At 41.8% G+C, this 27,044-nt stretch overlaps 2 protein-coding genes across 5 annotated transcripts in view; both read left to right on the top strand.

Moving 5' to 3' along the window:
- LOC117527312 (trinucleotide repeat-containing gene 6B protein-like) overlaps positions 1-18,855 on the top strand; it is a 54,202-nt gene extending 35,347 nt beyond the window's left edge. For 2 of the 4 annotated variants that reach the window (XM_034189618.1, XM_034189620.1), the window contains exons 13-21: positions 4,667-4,877; positions 6,062-6,223; positions 7,262-7,429; positions 8,789-8,935; positions 9,204-9,296; positions 10,669-10,878; positions 11,135-11,205; positions 11,800-11,939; positions 17,648-18,855. In XM_034189618.1, coding sequence (XP_034045509.1) covers positions 4,667-4,877; positions 6,062-6,223; positions 7,262-7,429; positions 8,789-8,935; positions 9,204-9,296; positions 10,669-10,878; positions 11,135-11,205; positions 11,800-11,939; positions 17,648-18,209 — 1,764 coding nt within the window. In that variant the 3' untranslated portion in view covers positions 18,210-18,855. The remainder of the gene's footprint in view (positions 1-4,666; positions 4,878-6,061; positions 6,224-7,261; positions 7,430-8,788; positions 8,936-9,203; positions 9,297-10,668; positions 10,879-11,134; positions 11,206-11,799; positions 11,940-17,647) is intronic. The other 2 variants (XM_034189619.1, XM_034189621.1) reach the window with 2 other exon arrangements.
- Positions 18,226-27,044, top strand: part of LOC117527325 (casein kinase I) — a 49,565-nt gene continuing 40,746 nt past the window's right edge. Inside the window, exons 1-2 of the mRNA XM_034189639.1 lie at positions 18,226-19,092; positions 23,208-23,409. The gene's annotated coding sequence lies outside the window, so the exon portion shown is untranslated. The remainder of the gene's footprint in view (positions 19,093-23,207; positions 23,410-27,044) is intronic.

The following is a 27,044-nucleotide window of genomic DNA, read 5'->3' as shown; positions in this document are numbered from 1 at the left end:
TGGCAAGGCTCCTGGGGCGGATGAAATCCGTTCTGAGTACCTTAAGCCTCTGGATGTTGTGGGACTGTCTTGGTTGACACGCCTCTGCAACATCGCGTGGCGGTCGGGGACAGTGCCTCTGGATTAGCAGACCGGGGTGGTGGTCCCTCTGTTTAAGAAGGGGGACCGGAGGGTGTGTTCCAACTACAGGGGGATCACACTCCTCAGCCTCCCCGGTAAGGTCTATTCCAGAGTACTGGAGAGGAGAATTCGACCGATAGTTGAACCTCGGATTCAGGAGGAGCAGTGTGGTTTTCGTCCTGGTCGCGGCACACTGGACCAGCTCTACACACTCCATCGGGTGCTCGAGGGTTCATGGGAGTTCCCCACCCAGTCCACGTGCTTTGTGGATCTGGAGAAGGCGTTCGACCGTGTCTCTCGGGCACCCTGTGGGGGGTGCGCTGGGAGTATGGGATCCGGGGTCCTTTGCTAAGGGCTATCCGGTCCTTGTATGACCGCAGCAGGAGCTTGGTTTGCATTGCCGGTAGTAAATCAAACCTGTTTCCAGTGTACGTTGCCCTCCGCCAGGGCTGCCCTTTGTCACTGGTTCTGTTCATTATCTTTATGGACAGAATTTCTAGGTGCAGCCAGGGTGTAGAGGGGGTCTGGTTTGGGAACCACAGAATCTCATCTCTGCTGTTTGCGGACGATGTGGTTCTGTTGGCTTTGTCAAATCAGGACCTTCAGCATGCACTGCCGAGTGTGAAGCGTCCGGGATGAAATTCAGCACCTCCAAATCCGAGGCCATGGTTCTCGACCGGAAAAAGGTGCCTTGCCCTCTTCAGGTCGGTGGAGTGTCCTTGCATCAAGTGGAGGAATTTAAGTATCTCGGGGTCTTGTTCATGAGTGAGGGACGGATGGAGCATGAGATCGACAGACGGATCGGTGCTGCATCTGCAGTGATGCGGTCGCTGTATCTGACCGTCGTGGTGAAGAGAGAAGAGTAGGGGAGCAAAGCTCTCGATTTACCGATCGATCTACGTTCCGACCCTCACCTATGGTGATGAGATTTGGCTCATGACCGAAAGAACGAGATCGCGAGTACAAGCGGCCGAAATGAGTTTCCTCCACAGGGTGGCTGGGCACTCCCTTAGAGATAGGGTGAGGAGCTCAGTCACTCGGGAGGAGCTCTGAGTTGAGCTGCTCCTCCACGTCGAAAGGAGCCAGCTGAGATGGCTCGGGCATCTTTTCCGGATGCCCCCTGGACGCCTCGCTGGAGAGGTGTTCCGGGCACATCCCATCGGGAGGAGGCCCCGGGGAAGACCCAGGACATGCTGGAGGGACTACGTCTCTCGGCTGGCTTGGGAATGCCTGGGGATTCCCCCGGAGGAGCTGGGGGAGGTGTGTGTGGATCTGGAGGTCTGGGCGGCGTTGCTTGAGCTGCTGCCCCTGCGACCCTACTCCGGATAAAGTGGAAGACAATGGATGGATGGAAGATGTTAAAAATACGTGGATGACATAAGAAACTGAAAACACTTATTTTCATTGTGGTCCATTTAAAAATCAAATGACAAAATAGAAGTACTAATATAATAATAATAATAGTGTGTACATGATAAAAAATAATATAAACATTTTATAAATACCTTAAGACAGCAAATTAACATTTAAAAATTATGTAATTAACAGGAAGTAAAAGGGTTGAGTTCTTCTTCTTAAAACTGTTGACGTCTAAGGTTCTAAAAACATTCTGGACTCGTATGCCATTCCAACTCATTATAGAAACGTTGCATAATTTATTACATCCCTTGAAAAATGTTGACTACCTGTTTTCTGAACGCTACCCAATCTTGAGCCCGTGGGTCCCCACTGGCACCATGCTAGTTTCAATTAATCCACTTTAATTACTGTAAATTAATGCTGCCTGCAGTCGTAATATTTGGAGTGCCTCATTCATGTATACACTTAAAGGTCTTTGGTTTTTTTTTTTTTTGTTTGTTTGTTTTTTTAAAATTCTGTCCATCCATTTTCTACACCCGCTTACGCCAATTAAGGGTCATGGAGGGGGGGCTTGATCCTATACCAGCAGTCATAGGGCATGGGCAGGCAGTGCAGTCTTAACTATTTATGTTGTAGAAAATAATTGCCATAAAACAATCATAAAAACGCTTAATTTCGCTGATTCACAGCTATGTCATAGCTGAAGGCGAGTGTTCTCTGTATTCACACTGCAGCTTTCTTGACCTTTGCCATTCTCTCTCACACATGCATTGTTGTGACAGCTTGTGCCAAATCAATAAGCAGATGTGGTGACCACAAGCAAAAAATGGGTGAAGCCAAAAGAAATTGGTGAAAAATTTACTCCTGTGGTATAGGTCTCACAGACTGGAGGCAAGTGTCAAAGCACCATGCACTACTGTCAGGTTTTTCACGTTACCTTTTGCAGACTGATGGTGACATAGTCTGCTCTACCAGTTAAGTGTGGTCTATTCAAAATCCATACCGTAGGCATATTCATACCAGTGACCTTTAGATATTGTCTACCTAAATTTCAGATAATGTCTACATCTCTACAAAGAGAACATTAGACTTGTATTTTTATTTCATTTTTTTTAAATAATGTGCTATGGCGATCAATAACCACAACAGATATGACTAGTCAAAAACGAAGCTAGACACTAAGGGACTATAATAAAAAATAAAAGGGCCCATTAGGGTGGTCCATAAAAATGGTCAAAAAATTTTTTTTTTAAAAACTTAAAGTCTCACCCTCTAAATTTGTTGTACCTAACATAAAAACACATCATGTACAATTTCATAAAACTAATAATTTTTACTGGTAGCACACAGCCCTTAAAGATTTTGCTGGCAATAACTTTGTCATATAGTATGGCCATTTCCAGATATTTCCAAATTATTTCTGTCAGTTTAATATTGATATGTCAGGACAGAAATTATGGCAATACATTGGAAAATCAAATATTTTCATATCCCATAAAATAGTTAACACTAAAACATGAATTGTGAGATGCAGTTCTTCTCGTACATGTATCATGCTCCTACAATACCTACATACCGAGGTAGCGAAGATTTTGTAACAATCAAACATTGCATTTTCATTTTATTGATGAAATACTGTTTCATTATTGATAAATTTAAATAAGTCTATGCTTTATATATTTCCACATATATTTTAATCTAGCCCCAAACAATAATATTATTTATGCCTTGCAGTACTTAATATTCAAAAATGTATGAATCAGCACAAGAACCAATTATACAGCTGTGTAACATAAGAGAACATCCTTTACATGATAATGATATTTAAGTTGCTTGCATCATGACCAAAACTTGCTGCCGTTTCAGTCAGAATATAGGTGGCACTTCTGTCTGTTTTGGTCCTATCCAATGCTGCTGCAAGTCCTGGTGTTACAACAGCTTTAATTTTACTGGCTTTTTGTGGCACTGGCATAACAAATTCTTCATCTGGACTTTCTGTGTTCTCTTCACTCTGGCTGGAGATAGTGTCAGGTAGTGAGACATTAGATGGTCCAGGCTCCTCCAGTTTCTCTTTGTATTTTTGCTTCTGCAGCTTTCCTTTTTTCTGCTCTTTGTTCTTTGGCAGTTTGTATTTTATCTATGCCTGTCATGCATCCTCTACCTTTCTCTCACTGAGCAAGTAGGAACTGTCTGTCATCTTCAAACTTTATCATTGTTAGGACATCCTGATGTGCCATGTCAAACAAGTCCTCCAAAGGATCACAAAACACTGTTTCATCTTTCTTCTGCTTGTCTGTATTGCGATTCTTGGTCTTTTTCAATGTTTTTCATTTTCCGAACACCTTTTCTAACTTTGTGATCAGATGCTGCTTTGCCCTCAGTGGGATTCTAGCTCTCTCCCAAAAAGGAATTGCCATGTCTATAGAGGTCACAGCAGCATCATGGACAGTTTTCTTCAAATCAGTGTGTTTGAAGAAAAATACCTTGAGTATTTGCCCATTTGAGGGCAATTTGTTTCCCTTTATTTCAGTCGGTGGAACCAATAAGGTATACAAATGTTTTATGTTTTACATGTTTTACATGTTTAATGGTTAAGCATGTTAAGTCAGCAAGTGTCTCTTTTTACATTTATCTCATGTTAGATTCACCATCACCAAAGATCTGAAAGAAAAGAAGCTGTGAATTGAAGCAAAATTTTCAGCTTGTAGCCTAAAATGACATTTTTGAAAGTATGTTGTTTGTGAGAAATATTTAAACCCAGGTATAGTTTTAAATTGAATATAAAATTATACTTTAGTTACACTCAGGTGGTTAACTTCTATCCTCTTTATAAGTGATGTGATTAGATACTGGATAATGGATAACCTATTGCACGGGCACTCGGGCAGCGATAATTGATATATTTACAACCTTCAGCTATGATGTGCTACCTCTAAATATTAATGTATGACAAAAATATTTGGCAGGCTTTCTTTTTTCCCAAAGCATCATAAAATGAAGGGGTGAGAGTAATGAATTTCCAACTTTTATTTTTTTGAACCACCCTAGGGCCCATTAGTGGTTTACAGCAGCCAAAATGATCTCCTTACAAGGTCACAATACAGATAGTAAATAATGATGAACACAAGTTTTAAAAGACTGTGCAGTCTCTTACATTTACTCTCTTTTTGCATTTCTCTACGCTCAGCTGGCAAGAATTATGGCTATTCTTCAGCAGCAGAGACAGCAGCAGCAGGGAGGAGCTGGAGGAGCAGCAGCTGGAGTTGGAAGCTCCAAACTATCTCCATCCCACCTGGGAGGAAGCATAGCCAAACAATCCATCATAGACCCCCTTCCACATCCTGGAATGGGTGGCACTTTATCAGACCTTCATGCCAAAACACAAGGCATGTACTCTAGTAAGTCCACAGATTATTACAAGCAACTGTATAGATGCCTAAAAACAAACCAGGAGTTGTATCTGCTCCTTTGTTTGTTAGAAGCATTACAAAATCAAAGTCAATTATATTTGGAAATAAGCCAAGGAATTTAAATAGAAACTTATCATTGAACAATGATGAAATTGAAATTGTATCTGAAACTAAATTTCTTGGCATTTTTATTGATGATAAATTAAGTTGGAAAACACATAAATTATGTCAAATCGAAAATTTCAAAAGTTATTTCAATTTTGTACAAAGCACATTATTTTCTCCCCCAGCATTCGTTGGTCATGCTGTATCATTCATTACTTGTCCCATATATGACCTATTGTATTGAGGTTTGGGGAAACATATATAAAACAAAAACAAGTTAAGTTTTTCTGTTACAAAAGAAAGCTATAAGAGTTATAAGTAAAAAAAAAAAAAAACGTATTATGAACCAACAAAGCAATTGTGTGGTTGTCTGTGTATTTTGAAATTTCAAGATTTGGTGGATTATTTTATAATAAAGATCATGTACAAAGTTAAAAATAATCTTTTGCCTCTACACATTCAGTTGTTGTTTAAAATGAGGGAGTCCAGTTATCATTTGCGAGGAACATTGATATTTGAAAGAAGGAAGATTCAAACTGCTGTTAAAAGTCATTGTATTTCTGTAAAAGGTGTTAGAATTTGGGATAATTGTTCTGATAGTATTAAATCATGTGGTACATTGGTAGGTGTTAAAAGGCTTTATAAAAACAACGCAATTTCTTACTATAGTATGTTATATTAGGCAAATTTTTTGTGGTTCTTTTTTGTTTATTTTCACATCATATTATTGATTGTTCTGTTACGTTATTTTCTAATTGTTACCTTATTTTGAGTATATTTAAATTTGTATAGTAACTGGTGTACGGGGTGGGCGTTTATAAGCTTTTGCTTCAGCCCATGCCCTTTCGGCCGCACCCAATTGGGAAATCATTTGAGTTATTGTTGTATTTTCTTTTGTTTTTTGATTTATGTTAGTAAGAGATTTTTACGTTGGTATTTTGTTTATGTGTGTGCTGAATAAAACTCATTCATTCATTCAAAAAAAAAGTTATGGTTTGAAGTACCCAAAGTCAGTAAATCCACATAAGGCTGTACGGTCCTCAATATGAACACTTTCTCTTTTTTAGGTCTTTCTCCTGGTGGAAACCTGTCAAGTTTGGAGCTCAGTCCCATGATGGGTGGAATGGGAGGGATGAAGGATGCAGGAGGACAACAGTCCCGCTTCAAATGGATGATGGAAGGACACTCCCAAACTCCTTCTCCCCCTGACACAGCCCTCCACAAGAATGGTAAGTTAGTACTTCAGTTGATGAATGATTTGCTCCATGAGAAGGCATACCTTACAGTCTGTCAGTTTAGTTTAATTAATCACTCACTCACTCGTCTTCAACCGCTTACTCCAATTAAAGGTCATGGGGGACTGGAGCCTATCCCAGCAATCATAGGGCGTGAGGCGGGGTACACCCTGCTCAGGACGCCAGTCTGTCGCAGGGCCACATATAGACAAACAAACACATTCACACCCGCACGCACACCTACAGACAATTTAAATTTTCCATTACACCTAACCTGCACATCTTTGGATGTGGGAGGAAGCCGGAGCACCCGGAGGGAACCCACACAAACATGGGGAGGACATGTAAACTCCTCACAGAAAGGCCACAGGTGGGAATTGACCCCATGATCTTCTTTCTGTGAGGCAACAGTGCTCACCACTAAGCCACTGTGCTGCTCAGTTTAGTTTAATCCAAATCAGAAAATTGTATAAATCCCGAAGGAAATTTCTGATGTTACAACAGCACAATAAACAGATACACAAGTAGATGAGAGAGGAGTAGCCGTATATAAGAAAAATGACCATATAAGAAGAAAATAAAGATAAGTATCCAACTAAAACATTTTAAAAATGCTTTAGCCCCAAACCTGAGTTATTGCACCTAATAGTGATGATAATATTGCACATACAAATAATTTATTGCCCATTCTGAGAGTGGAAGAGTTCCCCTGCATTTGTTACCATCAACACTCACTGTATATCTGAATGAAACACTGTGATTTATAGTTATTTGAAATATATTCCTGACAATCTGTATGACATGGGTCTCCAACCCTGCCCCTAGAGAGCAGCTATCCCCATCTTTTTGAACTCTCTCTACTGCACCCACAGCTAATTAACTCAGTCAGCATACTCAGCCATTCAAGAGTTGGGAAACACCAAGTGTGAGTAGCGCAAGGAGACATTGAAAACCTGCACAGTGAGTGCTGTCCAGGGGCAGAGTTGGAGACCCCTGCGGTATGATCTTAATTCTCTTTGTGCCATTCCTAAGGCCCTTTGCCCAGTACTATAAAAATCAGGGGTGGATCCCCATACTCTCAATATGAAATGCTGGGTGGCGATGATTTGGTGATTCCCCCTCAACCCCCTGCAGACAACTGGCACAGGACCCCTGGGAGTAAAATGGGGACCAAACCTGCAACATCTAGCTGGCCTCCAGGTAAGTCCACGTTTTGTCATTTCACTGTGCATGTTTCATCAATGGATGTGTTTAGTGGTTCTTGTATTTTATACAGTATGTTTGTATGTTTAGTATTTCCCATATTTTGTACAGTACGACAGGAGGCAAAATACATGTCTGCACTCTTTGGCTTGCTACTCATGTGCGACATGGTCTGTGGAGCAGAAAAAATTCACGCATGCACAAGAAGGTTACACTTCTCCACCTAATGGCACCTTGCTTGATGACTTTGTTTCCGTGGGATAAAATAAAATCGGATACTTTTTGCATGCACCTCGTATACTAATTACAACCTGTGAAGTGTTGGGGGGGTAATTGAAGTGCCTGTTGTCTTCTGTTCATATTATATTTACTTCTCTCGTCACAAGTTGGCACTCTGAAGTATCAGAACCCACCATCTTGGGTGCTTTTGTTGGTGAGGAAACGTTTAGAGTCCTTGACTTTGTGGATGAAGCTGTGATCATTGCAGAATCAATGGAGGCACTGGTGGCAGTACCTGAGAAGTGGTGTGTCAAACGGACGGATACTTATGGAGACTCATATGACCATAACTAGCATTTTTGGGGAACCTCAGCTATGACATGTTGGCAATGTGTCCTGCTTCTCTGGACATGATCCAGCATGCAGGTGTCTCAGTATTGATGACCCCAGCAACTGAGAGAGCCTAAAGAGACCCCCATGTTTTACCCTGTCAGGGCAGAGTGATGTCTTTTTTTGAGTGGTTGCCATCCACCTGAGGTGGTTCAGTGGTCTGGTGGATACAATAATACATGGCATCACTGCCTGCTCGCAGACCTGATCTGAATACTTATGGCAGCATGAGGGACTGTACTGTGTGCCATGTAATGAACAAAGCAGTTATTGAATCTTAATGATGTGGCTGTATTTTGCCTAGTGTTTCCCATTCCTGGTCCTCAAGACACATAGTACTGTACATTTTCCATTTGTCCCTGATCTACACAGACCAGATCGGCTTAGTCACGTGTGTTCAGCCAATCAACAGTTGTATTACCAGTGGAACACACCTGATTTGACTCGTAATGTATACTTGGAGCAGGGATAACTGAACAATGCGTAATCCTGAAGACCAGGATTAGGAAACACTGATTTAGCCAAAAGCCATTCGTCACACCTTGTTTTATACATTAGTAAATGTGTTTTATGTGTCTTGGTAGAGCCAAATTGTGCATAAACATCAGTAAACAAGCACTTTTGTGTGTGTGTGTGTGGGTGGGTGGATGTGTATTTGATAAAATAACATCAGCAATGTTACCATTTTGTTCAATTACTTAATAAGTACAGGAATACATTAGTACATTTTCTCTTACTTGATGACAGAGTTTCAGCCTGGTGTGCCGTGGAAGGGAATCCAGAGTAGTGGAGATCCAGAATCTGATCCCTATATGACCCCTGGTAGTGTTCTTGCCTCCCCAGGACCCACAAGCCTCAATGACTCAGACCACCAGTTACTGCGGGACAACATAGGTATTTCTGCAAATGCATCAGAACACAACTAGTTTGCAAACACTTGTCAGTCATCATTCCACTTTACGTACTTCAAAATTGGGTAGTATTATGCATAACGCATCTAGGTGTAAATGCTAGGAAATAAAAGATGACACTTAAAAATTCTTCCCATAATTCAGTCTTTTGATTTCAAATCCCAATGTCTTTAGCATGTATCAAAAACTAAATCACTGGCTGTGACTTTCCAGTGCTTTCAGTGGGTACTGTATTTAATCTTGTTTTATAGGGCCAAACTCCTCCCTCAACACCTCGCTGCCTTCACCTGGTGCCTGGCCCTACAGTGCCTCAGACAGCCCACTCAGCAATGCACACAGCACAGGTATGTGTTTAGAGTTTGACACCTGTGGGAAGCAATAGAGCATTTGGGGGTGTTGTTTTTTCACTGTGTCCATTGGCATTTGTCTGTGAATTCCGCCACTCTTGGTGGAATGACTGATGGTCAGCCAAGGACAAAGTAATTTTAAGAAATAAATTGGTTACAAGTAGGGTTGGGTATCAAGAACCGGTTCTTTTCGAGTATTGTTAAGAAATTATTCGATCCACCGATATCAATAGCATTTTTGCTTAACGATTCCCTTATCGGCCCTTCAGAGCAGTCATTATTTTTAAGGGTGTTTGTCAGGAAAATGATCATTCCTCTACGTTGATTACAGACCCTGCAGCGGCTCTGTAATCAACCGTTTCTGCAGTACGACTCCAGTTTGAAGTCGATAATGGTATCGATATCGATCAAAATCTTATTGATACCCATCCCTAGTTACAAGTCAAGGTCATAGATCAAGGCCAGACTTTGGGCCCAGTGTTAATATACACGGTCATGTCCTTAAGTATGAGGACAGTGACATTTTTTGTTCTTGTACTTGAGCCCAGATTAGATTTTGTGTGTGTGTGTGTGTGTGTGTGTGTGTGTGTGTGTGTGTGTGTGTGTGTGTGTGTGTGTGTGTGTGTGTGTGTGTGTGTGTGTGTGTGTGTGTGTGTGTGTGTGTGTGTGTGTGTATTAAAATCCTTCCCTGTTCATTACACCATGCATCTGTGACTGGTGGTGCAACACACATAAATTGCGCTATGCACAGTTTCTCCAATCACAGCCATTGTCAAACTATTTATTGGCTTAGTTTTAGGAAATTGTTAAAGATACACCAGAGGTTACCATGATTATATGACTTCACTGACAGTCATATAATCACCTTTCTAATGATCATACAGCCTTTCGACCTTCAGTGGCTTTGAAAAGTCAGTCATAGTTGTTTAACTGGAACTGTTTCAGTCAGTAGTCAGTCAGGATTAGATATGGCAGAAGGATTATTGTGTATTAGTCAAAGATAGACTGAGTTTTGAACACAGTTGTTCAAATGTTAAAGCCACTTTGAACCATAAATGATGCCGTCACTGAATCACAGAGTTAATGTGCAGGGCTTGGTTGTGTTCATGTTGGGTGAGGGTTTTGTAGTCTCTGTGTGTTTGTGCTTCTTTACATTGCCCCCACTCATTTTTCATCTCAGTTTGTCCTACTTCATGCATTTGTATTTTTAATGCTTCATTAGTGGGCAAAATGTCATTTTTGAAATAGGGCAAAAGATGTCAGTGCTGCTGTACTGTGTATTGTCTGCTTGCATTTTTGTGGTCTGTTGTTAAATAAAAAAAAAATGTTTCTCCCTTTTTACCCAACCTCTCCCCCATTTCCTCTTTAGGAAAGTACTCTGAGTACAAGCCCAGCTGGCCCCCAGAGCCCATCGGACAAAACAAACTGTGGAAGACTAATCGCAACAGTTCTCAGCTGCCACGCCCTCCACCTGGACTAACCAATCAAAAGCATGCCTCGGCTTCCCCATGGAATAGTGCAGGCGGACGGATAGCCCGGGGATGGGGAGGAATCAACCAAGACCCAAGATTTGGGCCAGGTACTGTTTACTGCTCTTGAAAAATGGGAAAATAATGTATTTTATTGTTCAAATAAAATCAATGTAACAGTATGGAGAAGAAGAAAAAAAAAAGACCTTTTAAATATGCTGATTTTAGATATCTGACCATGAAAGTATATTAAATAGATGCTGTAAATTATATTAGTTTCAGTGTTCTATTTTTGTATGTTCAGCTGTGAAAACATCACTAATTGTTTATTCCTTTTCTTCTGTTCCTCCTATCTATCCTTTAAAGGCTCGGCTTGGAGTGAGGGTGGGACTTCCAAAGGCAGCTGCTGGCTACTGTTGAGAAACCTGACCCCTCAGGTAGGAAGACAGCAGAAAAGGAGGGAAGTAATTCATGTAACGGACAGAATTTAGGGCAGATATGAGGGAGCTGTATTTGGCAGAGAGAGAGAAGAATGGAAAATATTAACAAAGTCACACTTGTTAACCTGACTGCTTTAAAGTGAGTAAAGTCCAAAACTGTTTGGTAAAGATTGTCAAAGAGGTGTGCTGTTTGGCCAGTTTGAAATTTCAACGTTTTGCTGCTCTACTTATAATTTCTTTGAAATAAAACAGCTACTCAGAGATGCTAGTTATTTTCACACCTCGCTGAAAGTCCTAGAGTTAATGTTAAATTTATTATTCTATGATGTTTTTTCATTATATTTTCTATGTCATGGTTGTTCTACAGTTTCACAGCTCTGGTCTTCATAGTTTACTGTGACACATGCATACTAAAATGCCTTTGTTAATGTCATTGTGCATGCTTCTTCATCCACGTTAAGCAATGCCCTAGAATTCTTGACCTTTCTGTCCATTTAATTGATTTAAGATGGCAGAAAATTAGCCTTGCTGCATCGCTATCACGCACACACAAAACCATTATGCTTAAGTCATATCCCTCCTTCCTTCTAGATTGATGGCTCCACACTGAAGACTATCTGCATGCAGCATGGTCCTCTGCTGACCTTCCACCTTGGCCTGACCCAGGGCAGTGCTTTAATTCGTTACAGCAGCCGGCAGGAAGCAGCCAAGGCTCAGGGTGCACTGCATATGTAGGTTAACCTGCAATAACATACATGCCCTATTTCATCATATAAATGTATTTATTTAGTTGCCTTGCATTAACATTAAAGTGGATATGACACTTAAAGACAACATAGTCTTATTACATGTAACAAAGGTTATATAATTCGGTCAACCTAAGCGTTTTGGGAAAATGGACGCAATTCTCCCGTTATACGAGGTCTATTAGATAAGAAACCGACACTTTTATTATTTTTTTTTTAACTATATGGATTTGAATGACGTGCGATTACACCAATCATGCTTGAACCCTCGTGCGCATGCGTGAGTTTTTTCACGCGTGTCGGTGATGTCATTTCCCTGTGGGCAGGCCTTGAGTGAGATGTGGTTCAGCCCTCTCGGCTGAATTCCTTTGTTTCACACGCTGCTCGAGACGGCGCGCGTTGCTTTATCAAAAATTTTTCTGGACCTGTGAGGAATATCCGAGTGGACACTATTCGAGAAATTAAGCTGGTTTTTTTGGTGAAAAGTTTAACGGCTGATGAGAGATTATGGGGTGTTTCTGTCGGTGTAAGGACTTCCCACGGAACGGGACGTCGCGCAGCGCTTCCAGGCGCCGTCGTCGGCCTGTTTCGACCTGAAAACATCCTATTTTAAGGCTTAATTCACCCAGGATGTTGTGAGAGAACAGAGAAGATTCAGAAGAGGCCGGCATGAGGACTTTATGCGGACATTCCACTGTTTAAGGACATTTTTTAATGAAAGACGTGCGCGCAAATTCGCCGAGTCATCACGGAAACGACTCGGCGAATCTGTGTGCGCCGCGACAGGAAAAACACCTCCGTGTTGAAAACCATTTGTAAAATTCAGGCGGCTTTTGATGGCTTTCAACAAGTGAGTAACTAAGAAATTGTTTAACAGCTTGGGCATGTTCCAGCTTGCCCGTTAAGGTTTCCAACGGAGGTGTTTTTCCTGTCGCGACCCCCCGCGGTCGAGTCCGGCCCGACATGCGACTCTGCCCGCACGTTCTTTCATTACAAAATGTCCGTTAACAATGGAATGTCCGAATAAACTCCTCATGCTGACTTCTTCTGAAAGTTCTCTGTTCTCTGACGACTTCCTGGGTCAACAGAGCCTAAAATGTGGAAGTTTTCAACTTGAAACGGCGAGACGCTGCCGCCTCAAAGTGCAGATCACCGTCAGGCACCGTGGGCCGTCCTTACGGCGACACTACCAGACCAAAATCTCTCATCAGCCGTTAAAATTTTTACCGAAAACCAGCTGAATTTATCAAATGGTGTCCACTCAGTTATGCCTTACAGTTTTGAAAAAATTTTGATCAAACAAAGCAGCAGTCTCTGAGCCATTCCTAAACAACGAAAAAATCGACGAGAGGGTGGGCCACTCCTCTCTCAAAGACTGCCCACAGGCGAATGACGTAACCGACAGGCGTGAAAAACCTTGCATGCCCACGAGGGTTCAAGCATGTCTGATGTAATCACACGTGATTCAAATCCATATGGTTTTTGAAAAAAATAATAAGGTCGGATACTTTTCTAATAGACCTCGTATATAACATTTGAACGTCCCGCCACTGAAAAATGTGCACGCCCCGTGATCAGCTTCCTGCTGAGCACCAAGCCTAAAATACGTCACTACATGTAGACCGTATCGGCTTGCACGCTTGGCGGCCGTTGTTTACACTTTTTTTTAGCGGCCGAAACTTTGATTAAACACAGCTCTCAGGGACTTGTTTGTCGATATGCCTGACCAGTGTGTCGCAGCATATTGCACAAACACAAGGTGAAAGGTTTTAGCCTTTTCAAGCCCAGGCAGATTGATTTGAAAGCCGCGCTGTTGTGTGATGCACGAAATGTCAGGCTGCTGCTCCCTCCGCTCGCACACGCATTTGCTCCCAACAGCAGACACTTTCCTCTACCGTCTCCATGTTCTCACCGCTCACAGGAACACATAAAATGTCAACCCCAAATAATATGTTCACAATAATCTTGAAATGGTCAAGGAACTTACATAGTAAACACGGCAGCGGCATGTAAACACGGCGGCAGCATGTTCACTGTTGTTTTCGGCTGTCTTTTTCGAAACTTTCACCGTTTATTTCCTATTCTTTCGTGAAAATAGCGTAACTAAACATGGATGAATGCAATGCCAGGCACTCGAACACGGCAAAAACCCGAAGGTAATGACGGTGGTCCGCAAGTAATAGCTACACTGTCGCGGCTCCGGAACAATAACAAAGGCAGTAAACAGACGCTCGAATCGAAAATGCTATATAGTAATTAGAGTGTTACAGCAGCAACAAAAATCAAAGCCTCCCTTACTATTCCATATTCTGCAGCCTTTCAAAATCCATTGGAATTGGCACGTCTCTTGCCTCTGCTTCGGTTCCGCCATAAGCATCGCCGGCATTATTTTCGCTGCCATAATGCTCTTGGTTTGAATGTTCGTCTGAAAGATACGGCTCCAATCTGTAGGGTCTAATCACTGCTGCGCCATCCTCAGGATCTGAGTCAGAAATAATCCACACTTGAAGAGGAGTCAGAAAAGTTCTTGATCTCGGCACTGTCCATGCTGAGGTCTATATGTTCCTGTTAATCTAACAGACAAAGACGGGACTCTACACGCTGTGATGTCACGGCATCATGTGACCGCTGATGGAACGCTACCAGCGCGCTTTCCAAGAAACACACTTTTGAGAAACTGTACAAACTTTATTTCTCAGTGATAATAATTAAAACCACTTTCAACTTACTATACTGTATGTATATTTTGATATTTATATCAGTTTAACCTAATTTTTTAGGTGTCATATCCACTTTAAGCACAGCAAGCTGATGCATAGTTCTTGATTAGCTTGGCCTTAAATTGGAAGAGGGCTTCAACTGTTATTTTCATATTGAAGTTGTTGAGTGGGAAAAAGAGGACATTGGAATGGGTTCTTTTTGTACTTCCTCCCATTTGTTTGTGTATCCATCTGGATGCTTTAGGACAAGCTGAAACATAAACAACTTCTTCCTCTTCTGGCTGCTCCCCTTCACTCAGAGTAGCCACAGCATGTCCAGGATTCACTCATATTTTGATTGGGCAGACATTTTCCGTCTCATGCCCATCCTAAAGGGGCTTTCACAGTGGCGCATTCGTACAGCTGCTCATTACAGCGTATCATCTACGCTGTAATGAGCAGCTCTCCGCCCACTTCACGTGGAGTTTTTTCTCAATACGTAGCAGTATGTTGAGGGCTACGCACGTAGGACAGAAGAAATTAAACCTGTTTAATTTTCTTTGGCGTACAGCACAGCATGGAGCCTCCACTGGAGTCCACGCAGCGTCGTGCTACTGTCCCCTATTGTGAGCCCGCCCACGCTGCAATACGGACTGTGCGCAACTTCACATCTGCCTGTTGTTCTTCTGGAGCTATAAATACTGCAAGATCGTTGCTTCACTTTATCATACTGGACGAGCACTGTTTCAGTGTCGCATCATTTCATAAAATCTCTCTCACTCATTCACTCACTCACTCACACACAGAGAGAGGGAGAGCGAGCATGCGTGCGCAAGAGAGCGCTGTTATAAAGAGACTCAGATTCCTCTAAATAAAATCTCTCTCGCTCAGAGAGAGAGATTTCATAAACGCCACTCGCTTGTCGCATGTCGGTGCGCTCATTAAACGCCCTGATCGATCAGTCTGATCAAAGCTGAAAAGACCTGTGACTAAAATAAACTTGCACTCGCTGCATAAAAAAAATAATAACAATAATAATGTTAAATGACTCTGTTAAGCCGCACCACACCATGCAGTACAGAAAAGAGCGCACTTCCACTGTGTGCACACGTGAACACACACACTCAGTGTCGCATAATTTCATAAAACCGCTCTCTCTCTCACTCACACACACACACACACACACAGAGAGAGAGAGAGGGCTCTCCCCCTCTCTCTCTCGCGCTCTCTCTCTCGCGCTCTCTTTCTCGAGAGAGAGAGATCTGTTTTATTTTATTTCATTTTAAGCAGTATGATAGGGGAGAGAGACCGCTCACATGAACACACGTGAACACACACACTCATGATAAAATCCCACTGATTTTCAAGCGCAGCCGTCTAGAGAGAACTGAAAAAAAAGGGGAAGTGGCTTTTTATAGCGGCAAACGAAACGCGCTGTGCACACAAACACGCAGCTATACGAACGGAATGAACACTCGAGGTATGCGTGCACTCCAGGCGTACTAAAATAGCCACACACGCCGCAATACGCTGCTCTACTAACAGAATGCACAACGGAAAAAACCGAGCACGCACGTATTTGGGGCATATTTCAGTGACTCACAACGCCGCAATGAGCAGCTGTACGAATACGCCACTGTGAAAGCCCCTTAATGAGAAATATGAGAGAGCCTAATTTGCATGTTTTTGGAGGTGGGAGGAAATGCACATAAGCAGGGTAAGAACATGCAAATTCTACCCTGAATGGAAGTGGGCATTGATTGACTTGAACACAAGACATTCTTGCTGTGAGGCGTGCATGATAAACCACTGCACCACTATGTTCTCACAAGCTGCAGTGCTATATTCATTCAAAGATATTTGTGTTCACATTTTCAAGCGTTACAGTAAGTGATTTACCCTTCCATAGGCTTGGAAGGGTGGCAGACAGCTCTGCTGACAGTTCACATTATCCTGATTGTACATCACAAAAAGCATTTTAACATAACATTGGCTGGACTGAGAACATGGTAAACACCTTTGTTGTGAAAGGGTAAAGCCTCTGCTCTGGCCAATGTTAGCAGGAGTAGAGTGGGCTAATGGGGTAAGCTAACACCAGTGCTCAGGATAATGGGGAATGAATGGAGATAACTCATTGTTAACGGTAAGACTTCAGCTTTTTTAAGAGATTAAGAAGTCCTTTAAAATTTTGCCCAAAATGGTCCTTGACTTTGTCAATGCATGTTTCCTTTAGGCAGCAGCAATAGGAGCATTCAATTGGGTCAGTCTTGTTTGAGGGCGGGCACTAAAAGGGGTAAAATATGACGCATATAATGTAATTTCTCTAGTTCCGGGGAAAACCACGGCATTTTCTCTGAGTTTTTGGGCAAATTACATTCAAGCAAAGTGAAAATGCAAAGAAGAAATGACGATGCAGTGGGAAAGTGGACATGTGTTGCTGTTTGTTTATGAGCCAGAGCACAAACATGTCGAGGTGGGTTTGCAGGTGAGAGAACGGAGCTACTCTGGTTAGCTATGTAGGCTAAAACTTACCAACACGACATCTCCCATCAGTCTGTTTCGCTACTGCCTCAGTGATTGCAGCCGAAAACAAAACAGCACGCCATTTTTCCATGTGAAGTTATGCTGTGTATATATTGTACAACGGGAGCGGAGGTCCCCATAAGTGGTCAAATCCCGCAATATCACGCAGGGTTCAAACGAGACTGCGGTGCCCTATTAGTGACAAATATTTGACAATAGGCACATCTGAAATGCTATATTAATATAAGGCTGCACAGTGTTTCAACCTAAAATATAAGTGGGTGATATTTACTGTAATTTTGCCATTTTTCCTCTGACAGCACGTCTTGTTTTTGTCTCAGATTATTTGGACATTGTTTAATGCTCTTCTGAAAATCTGGCAGCCTCACAGAATTTCTCATCAAAGCTGTACTCAACCTCATTAATAATGCTGTCAGTCTAAAGGGCCTTCTCTTGTGTTGTCCCTCTTAGGTGTGTCCTGGGCAACACCACAATCCTGGCGGAATTTGTGAGTGACGAAGAAGTCGCTCACTATTTTGCACATTCCCAGGCTGGTGGGGCAGATGGAGGCAACACAGGTAGATCAGCAGGTGGTGGGGCCCAGGGTTCATCTGGAACGGGTGCAGCGGTGGCTGGCAGTGGAGGCAACTCCCCGAGTTGTGAACGAGCATCAGTGGGGACAAATTCAGGGGGTGGCGGTGGAGCAGAAAGTGGAACATCAGTTTTGGGTAGTGTGAGGCCCTCTGGTTCCAGCTGGCAGAGTCTCGATGGTACAGGCACTTCTTCAGAACCCTCCTCAGGCCAAGGATCTGGCTTGGGGATATTTTCCCAGTGGAGCACTAATGGGGCGGGCGAAGGAGGAAGAGTTGGGGTCGTAGACTCTGGTAGGTCTGGGCTTTGGGGGGGTGTGACTACAGGGTATCCCAGCAGCAGTCTGTGGGGGTCACCGCAGATGGAGGAACGGCACCAAATGGACAGTCCTGCCGCTTTGTTGCCTGGTGATCTGCTGGGAGGAGGAGCCGATTCCATCTGATGTACGTGTAGGTTTGAACATACTGATACAGCAAACACTGGGATAAAGTATGTACTTAATATAGCACACACATACAAAACAATTTACATGGTATGCATATTAATGTACTACATGTGCATACATATACATAGTATGCATATTGATGTGCACACAAGCAGAAATGTGAGACATGCTTACACACATTTTTGTGGCCAGACTTAAGCTATTATATCAACAAATGCAGGGACTGTTAGATGCGTATACAGCCTTTTTCCACAGATGAAGATTTCAACTGCTTAGACTTGAACCTGAAAAAGAATGAAAAGTCAGTTGGTCTGAAAGACTTGACTGGATTGCAATGTGCTTAGTGAGTAGGAGACTTTTCAACAGAACTGCATACACATGCACACACCAAATACAGATGAGCCTTCAGACAGATGGGCACTGTAGACACAGCGTTACCTTCTTATCAGAGAACTTAAAACTACTACACGACGTGATGTTCAAAGTGCAGTTTGTATTCCAGTCCTCTTTAGAAAAGAGACTGAGTCCAAACACATGCAAACACGCAGCTCTGATTGATAACAGAACTGTATTTTACTGTGTATGTTAAGTTTGTTTTTGTTTGTATGTATGGTTTTAAGTTTTTGGACAGTGGAATTAATGAAAAAAAATGTTCTGTTTTCAAAATGCTGACCTCCTACTGTTTAATCTTTCGCACTCTTCTTCTCTTGGTCATGCTTGTTAATGTTGCAGTGGTAAATGTTCATTTGCTGACAGTGTGATGCTATGTTGCATTTCTTAATGTGCTGATACTGTGCGCAGTATCATTATGGACATGATTGAGTGTGGCTGAGACCAAGTAAGTGGATTAAACTGTGTGTGTGTGTGTGTGTGTGTGTGTGTGTGTGTGTGTGTGTGTGTGTGTGTGTGTGTGTGTGTGTGTGTGTGTGTGTGTGTGTGTGTGTGTGCGCGCAAGAGGTATTATTGCCTGTTGTAAAAGTGGGCAAGGCTGCTTACTCTACAGAAGGTCTATACATATGTTTTGAGTGCATTTGATATACTGCTGACTGTTTAAAAAAATATTGGCACTAATGCTTAGAATTTTTTGTTTGTTTTTGTTTTTTTGTCATTTGAAGTTTATTTTTTCCAGACTTGTATTTTTTATTGTCTGACCTGCAATAATAAAAAAAACATTTTAATGTCACAAAGAGCTGAAGGCATATGCGTTGAGAAAATGGACATGCCAAAATCTTATCAAACTGTGTGGATTGGGAGGGAGGGGTGGGGTGGGTTGTTTACAGATGCAAATTAAGAGTTAACGTATGTTTTTATGTTTTTTTGTTGTGTATTCCTTTTAAATTAAGACAGGCTTTAACACTCCTGTTAAGTGTTTTCGTTTAGAGATTTTACAAAGGAAATTTATTTAAACAAATGAGAACAAGATTAATAAAGATGAAAGTATTGGCTTCTAAATTTGTGCTTTTTTAGTTTGCCCCCCCCACCCCCACCCCCCCCACCCCCCGCAACTGCTGCGTACACTCACTGAAGTGTGAACATTTATACAATAAAGGGATGGTTTAACTGCCACATATAGACAAGGTCATAGAGGAACAAGCCTGTCCATCTGTCACCGTCTCATGACATTCACAATCCAATCCTATGTAACACCTACGTCGTTCTGCAGTAAACCACTGCTTTTTTTTTTCTTTTCATTTGCCTTGAATTTCCTTCTACAAGAGTGCAGTGGGCCCCAGACCCGGGGTCTAAAGCTGCACCCTTAACATTACTGGCTTTGTACCTGAGGGCTCTCTTCAAGATGGTGACCTTTCCTCTCCTCAAATACTGCCCTTGATCTCCTGCCCCACTTCTCAAGTTTGAGTAGGGGAAGCAGTGAGAGATCTTTTTCTTCTCCCCAATGGACCAATTTACAATGATGCAGTTTCACTGGATTGTTTTAGCCCATTGATGGTGGTGTTGCTGGGGTCCAGGATCAGAACTATCTGGTGGATGACACCACTGATCTGGTGGATGACCCAGCTGAGTGCTGCTACAGAGGAGATGTCTCCCCACAGCACTGGGAGAAGCTGCACCATTTTCTTCATACGCCCTGGTGCCTAGGCGCTTTGTGGAGGTTTTAGCTGGGGTTTGTTTCTTTTGAAACATCCTCATACCAAGATCTCTCCTGGCAAACCCCTTCACAGTGGGACCGAGGACACTCGAGGCTTGTGTCCAGTAGGAACTCCAACCCACCATGCTTGTTCTGTGTGTGCATGCATGTGCAGTGAGGTATATAAGTATTCTTACAGTGACAGTTTTTAGAATTTTCTCATGTACACCACCACAATGGACTTGAAATAAAACATTTGCTTACAGCGTAAACTTTTAGCTTTAATTCAAAGGGTTTAACAAAGATATTTAATTAACCATTATGAGCTACACCCATTTTATGCAGTCTCCCCATTTTCAGAGGACACAAGTAAATGGACAAATTTAACAAAATTGCTTTTACAGTTTTGACAAATGGAGACATACTATGGTGTCGGGCCTATTTGTCACATACCAGGGATCATGGGTCACTTTGAATGCATCCAAATACTTGAAGAGGTCATGTTGCCTTATGCTGAAGAAGAAATTCCCTTGAAATGGGTGTTTCAACAAGACAACAACCCCAAACACACCAGCAAGTGAGCAGTATTTTGGTTCCAGACCAACAAGATTAACATTATGAAGTGGCCAGCCCGATCCCTGGACTTTAATCCCATAGAAAACTTGTGTGGTTACTGTTTCTGAGGAAAAAACCAAGAAATACAAAGGGCTTGTGGAATGTAGTCCAATTGTGCTGAGCTGGAATACCTGTTCACAGGTGTCAGAAGATGCAGCTCCATGCAACAGAGATGTGAAGCAGTTCTCAAAAACAGTGGTTATACAATTAAATATTAGTTTAGTGATTCACAGGAAAGCTAAGTCTTCAAGTATGATTCCATTTATAGAGTAAATGTGTGAGTTTGTAAAGAAAAATGCAGACACTATTTTTTGAACAGCCTAATATTCCTTTTTCTTCGCTTTCTGTGAAGTAATAACTGATTTGATAAAATTTTTCTTGTTTTGATTTGGAATAGAATGTGCAGTGTTCCCGATGCATTTGCTTGTATGGAAATAAAAGCTATTATAAGGATTTTGAGCTTTACTCACTTTTGTAAAACACATTGCTATTATTTTAAACACAACTGTACCTCGGCCAAACCCAGTGGTTCAATTTACTGAAATTGACTTGCATTGAGAGATTGTGTGATTTTGACAAATATACAAATCAATGAAAGACAAGAATATTACTGTAATTAAAACGTGATCCTAGATTCACATCAGACTCGAAATCTAATCAATTCTTTCAACTATGTTGCTCTGTCTGTAACAAATGTAATGAAATTATGTTTTCAAGATGTCCTGCTAATAAAGTTTATGTCATGATACTCTCATTTTTCTCTGTTACTTTAAAGCTACAGTGTGTCATATTTAGTGCCATCTAGTGGTGATGCTGCAGACTGCATTATCCAGCCATCTGTCATGATTTGATTTCCCTTCATGTTTCTTCTTTAGCTACAGCTTGAAGCTCCCTTCTCGTGTGATACCCAATTTGTATGATCCCCTATCTCACAAAAATGAGACTTCTCAAACCTTAAACCTGCACTAGCAACCAATGGATAGTGTATAAGGGAGCAACCACGATTCGTCTTCTTTATTCTTCATTCTTCTGGAAAATGCAAAAGATGTAAGTATGTCTCTTTTGGGCAACTGTCATCATGGCAGTGCAACGTGGTGGCCTCCATGAGGGAGCCCGCTCCCGTGTAGACATGAAGGGTTCATTCTAGTGCGTTCAAAACCCTCGGAAAGTCAGTGTCATACCGCTCAGTTTAGGTTCGTAAGCTTGAAGAAACGATGAAGCTTCACTGGAACGAAGACACATTTATTTACTGGAACAAAAGAACAACCGTCTTGTTTTGCTCATGCAACTCTACTTCTGTGTCTGTGACTGGTACAGCCACCACCTTTTATAGTGCTTACTGCTTAGTGCCCTTGCAGGAAACCTTAGTTACTGCAGCCATAGAATTTTCCAGACACTACAGTTGGAGATTCCAACCTCTAGCTTGAGTAAAAATGTCTTGAACATTCCCGTCAGGCCGAAATTTTTGCTTGGAAACTCGTGAGGAAACTGAGCAAACCGAGTTTAACGTCACAGACATGGCAGTCGCGTTTGCGACTGGTTAGATGTTACAAATGTTGAAAGCATCTTTAAAAAATGACATTTTAGCAACACATGACTGTATGGGATAGGCTCCAGCCCCCCGCGACCCTTAATTGGATTGGACTAAGCGGTAGAAGATGGATGGATGGATGTACAATTTGTTAAATTAGCAGCACCCCACATCAGCAAAAACTTCTGTGACAATTTAAGTTAGCCCAAAAGATAATGCTAGCCTAGCTCTACTACGATAAGATAGTATTTGTCTCCAAGGTAATCTCATGAATGCACTTTTTCTGTGAATAGCGATTTATTTATTTAAAATTATTATTAGTATTATTCAAAAGAAATAAAATGTAGGAATCCGTGATCTCTCAGGGCTTCTGGGACTTGTAGTTAGCAAATATTCGTTTCATTCAGTTCTGAACAATATTTTATAAAATAATTTTAAATAATCTCACATCTTGCCATTGTGACAAATTTTATATTTCTTGATCATTTTTATATTTCTGGACAATTTTGTTTATGCACGATACTTTTTATGTACTATTATACACTTTTTTTTAAAACGCACTCATAAATGAATAATGTGGCGTATTTTGACAAAGGGAACAGTCTTGATTATTTAAATATATTTATATAAAGTGTAAGCGGGGAATAAAAGTAATTTCCAACAGTTTGTTATAGTGTTTATTTCTCTGTTTGTGACGTATAGCTTTAAGAATGACGTAATCGTCGTTGTGAACGGGCGCGTGGTTAAGTAACGAGAGAGGGAGTAGAGAGAGAGAGAGAGCGAGCAGCCACTCGAGCTGCTCAGGGACCGTCAACAGGGAGTGAAGCCGTCGATACAGCCACGAACTGAGGGCATGAGAGGCGCCAGAATCCGTTCCCATCCTACTTTGTTTGGACCTCTGTCCTACTGACAACCATCGGATCAGTACCTCTACCAAAGTAGCTCTTGGAAAAACCCAATATCGGGTGAGTGATGGGCCGTAGAACAGAGGAATCCAAGGGGGAAAACGGCCTGTTTCGGCCGAATCGGAATCTTGTGTTCACGGCTTATAGGAGAGGGGGGAGGGGGCGAGTAGTAGATGGCTGTCTGCACAGGCTAGCTTAGTACGTGGGTGCGGTTAAAAGTATAAAATGTGTTAAAGTGCGGTGTACGTTATTTACAATATGTCTTAATTTCGATAAGTCTATTCTACAGTTCGGCAAATTCTAAATATTGGAGGACGAAGAAGTGTTGTTTGCCAACTATAACTGATGTCCTTAATATTAAACTAACCGTAAAGCATCTGTAAATTGTACAAACTGTTCCTTTTTAAACGCCATATTTCAGCAAGTGGTATCGCGGTTTTTGCCGATGTTTTCCCCTTACAACGTTTAAACACAAATGATCTGTCATCAAACTGTTATCAGAAGAGAAACGCTGACTGACATCAACTGAAGATAAATTGCCATTTCAGATAATCTAGATTAGAAATTCTGTTAAGTTTGGTTTCACAAATTGAATATGGTGAAAGAGATGCTTTAGTATGAGAAGAGTAGCTTTGCTTTTTTTGCCGTGTGATTGCGAAATCAAGCTATTTCTTTATTATGTATGAAGACTTGTTTTGACATACAAAAAAGACGTTTCGGGTGTTTGAAAGTGTAACTTTGTCATGACAGTAGTGTGATTCGATTGCAGAACTGTTGTCCTCCTATTGTTTACCGAAACCAGTCAACTCTTGTATGTTGTGATACTTGGATGTCGACAATTTCTGTTTAGCACAAATTGTTTCTGCTCAGACATCAAACGTAAACAAGAAAAATGGCTGAATAATCACTTTAGCAGTTAGTATTTATATGTGAAACATATTACAATACTTTGACCTCAGATTTTTTTAAACATCTGCGCTAATTCACTGTCCACTTTATTAGGCAGCACGATGTACAGTATTAATAAATGGGAGTAGCTATTTGTACGTAGCCGTATTAATAATTCCAAATTCTGTTCCTTTGTAACCGTCTTGTTAGGGGTTATTGTTATGGTTAGGAATAGTGGTTGTGACTGCATATCAATAGTAAATATGTACAAGTGGTAGCCTCATAATCATGTGACCTGTATTGACCAATGAGAGAGCCAGTACGTACAAATAGAATTCACTATAGGAATAGGCTATGTACGGATAGCTGCTGCCTTAAAAAATTATCTGTAGGCATACTATAAATTGGTAATTGACAAATTGGTCATATATCTTGCCATTAGACAATCTGTTTCATGTCATATAGGCTGTTTTTTTTATTATTTCGGTTCATTCTGAAGTTGCTGCCAAATTCCATGACTTGTTTGCAGATTCTGTAGAACGATTCATCCTAGGACTGGCCTTTATGGACCATTTAAGATATATATCAGTATTTTGTATGAAATGTTCAAATACTTTAAATTCAAGGCTACGCATGTTACGTCACAAGCACTTTTGTTTATAGACGAATCAAACAAAAAACCTTCCAGGTTTTCTTTTCTTGCTTAAGCCCCTTTCACACTGGGCCCACTTCGAATTGCTTCCTGTTGCGTCATGACAACACAGGAATGTCTGCGTCGGGTGCGCACAGCGGGGGGGCAGAGAGGAGCCTGCAGGTCCTCTGCACAGAGAAATCAGAGTGCACAGTTCGGCTGCAGCCACACTGTGCACTCTTTCTCTTCTAGTTTATATTTGTTCTAGTGCAGGGCTGCAGGTCTGCGCTCTGAATTCTGTTATAGTTTATCTTTCTTCTGTTGACCGTGAGCTGCATGCACACGAACGAACCGTCCGTGAGTAAATGTGGAGATGTCTGGAGTTATACTTGATGTGGACATGTCCATGTGTCCTGTCTCTGGCAATCAGTCTGTGAGCAAGACTTATGTCCTTTTTTGTCCTTTATTTAACACAGTGATGAGAGTTTGAGAGGAGAGCAAGGAGCTGCCCTCAGCCAGACAGTATATATATATATTTTTTTCTTTTAATTGTTCACTTGTGCGCGCGCAAACGAATCATCCGTGAGTGGACTGGAGATGTCCGGACTTTATACTGGATGTGGACATGTCCTGTCTCTGGCAATCAGTCTGTGAGCAGGACTTTTATGGACTTAATTTAAAGAATGTTGTGAGAGAATTTAAGAGCGAGTAGCTGCAGCAGCAGTCGGGCTGCAATCAGCATTTTTTTTTTTTTTTTTTTTTTTTTATGTGCTCTTTTTGAGCATGTAGTTTCACTGCATTGTGTACACGGCATAAAAACAATCCTGTGATTTATACTTCGGGAACAATGGAACAGAGCAGGAATCATAAATTTGTAACGTTGTATTGTGAGGGTCTGGCTTCCAGTCACGTTGAGTGCCGTCGCTTTGCCCTGACTTGCGCTGAAACCACTTAATTTCTGCGTCGAGCGCAGGACGCAGAAAAAAATTAAACATTTAATTTTTGGTGTCTGATTTGCTTCGTCCTTTACATCCCTCGCGCTGTTATAGCGCTGAGCTGCATTGTCTCGGCACTGGGTTGCTTCCAAGTGGCGTCGTCATGACACAACTTGAAGTGGGCCTGGTGTGAAAGGGGCTTTAATTTTCTATCTTGACAAAATCTGGTCTTCGAGGTTTAATACAATGGTGCCAATAAGTATTTAGTCAGCCCTTGATTGTGCAAGTTCTCCTACTATTTATTTGTAAATTTTAGTGGAAAATAAGTATTTGGTCACCCACAAACAAGCAAGATTTCTGGCTCTCACAGACCTGTAACTACTTCTTTCAGAAGCTCTTCTGTCCTCCACCTGTTATCTGTATTAATGGCATCTGTTGGAACTCATTATCTGTATAAAAGACACCTATCCACAGTCTCAAACAGTCAGTCCAAACTCAACCATGGCCAAGACCAAAGAGCTGTCAAAGGACACCAGGAAGAAAATTGTAGATGTGCACCAGGCTGGGAAGAGTGAATCTACAATAGTCAAGCAGGTTGGTGTGAATAAATCAACTGTGGGAGCAATTGTAAGAAAATGGAAGACATAGAAGACCATTATAATCTCCCTCGTTCTGGGGCTCCATGCAAGATGTCATCCCGTGGGTTCAAAATGATCATGAGAACGGTGAGCAAAAATCCCAGAACTACACAGAGGGACCTGATAAATGACCTGCAGAGAGCTGGGACCAAAGTAACAAAGGCTACACACTACGCAGAGAGGGACTCAAATCCTGCAGTGCCAGGCGTGTCCCCCTGCTTAGTCAGTACATATCCAGGCCCATCTGAAGTTTGCGAGAGAGCATATGGATGATCCAGAAGAGGATTGGGAGAATATCATGTGGTCAGATGAAACCAGAACAGAACATTTGGTAAAAACTCAATTCGTCGTGTTTGGAGGAAGACGAATGCTGAGTTGCATCCCAAGAACACCATATCTACTGTGAAGCATGGGGGTGGAAACATCATGCTTTGGGACTATTTTTTGCAAAGGGGACAGGATGATTGATCTGTGTTAAGGGAAGAATGAACAGGGCCATGTATTGTGAGATTTTAAGCCAAAACCTCCTTCCATCAGTGAGAGCATTGAAGATGCAATGTGGCTGGGTCTTCCAGCATGACAATGATGCCAAACGCACCGCTC

The sequence above is a fragment of the Thalassophryne amazonica genome, chromosome 16, assembly GCF_902500255.1.
Source record: "Thalassophryne amazonica chromosome 16, fThaAma1.1, whole genome shotgun sequence".
Classification (NCBI taxonomy): Eukaryota; Metazoa; Chordata; class Actinopteri; order Batrachoidiformes; family Batrachoididae; genus Thalassophryne; species Thalassophryne amazonica.
The sequence above is the reverse complement of the archived record's forward strand: the minus strand, read 5'-3'. Positions and strand labels throughout refer to the sequence as shown.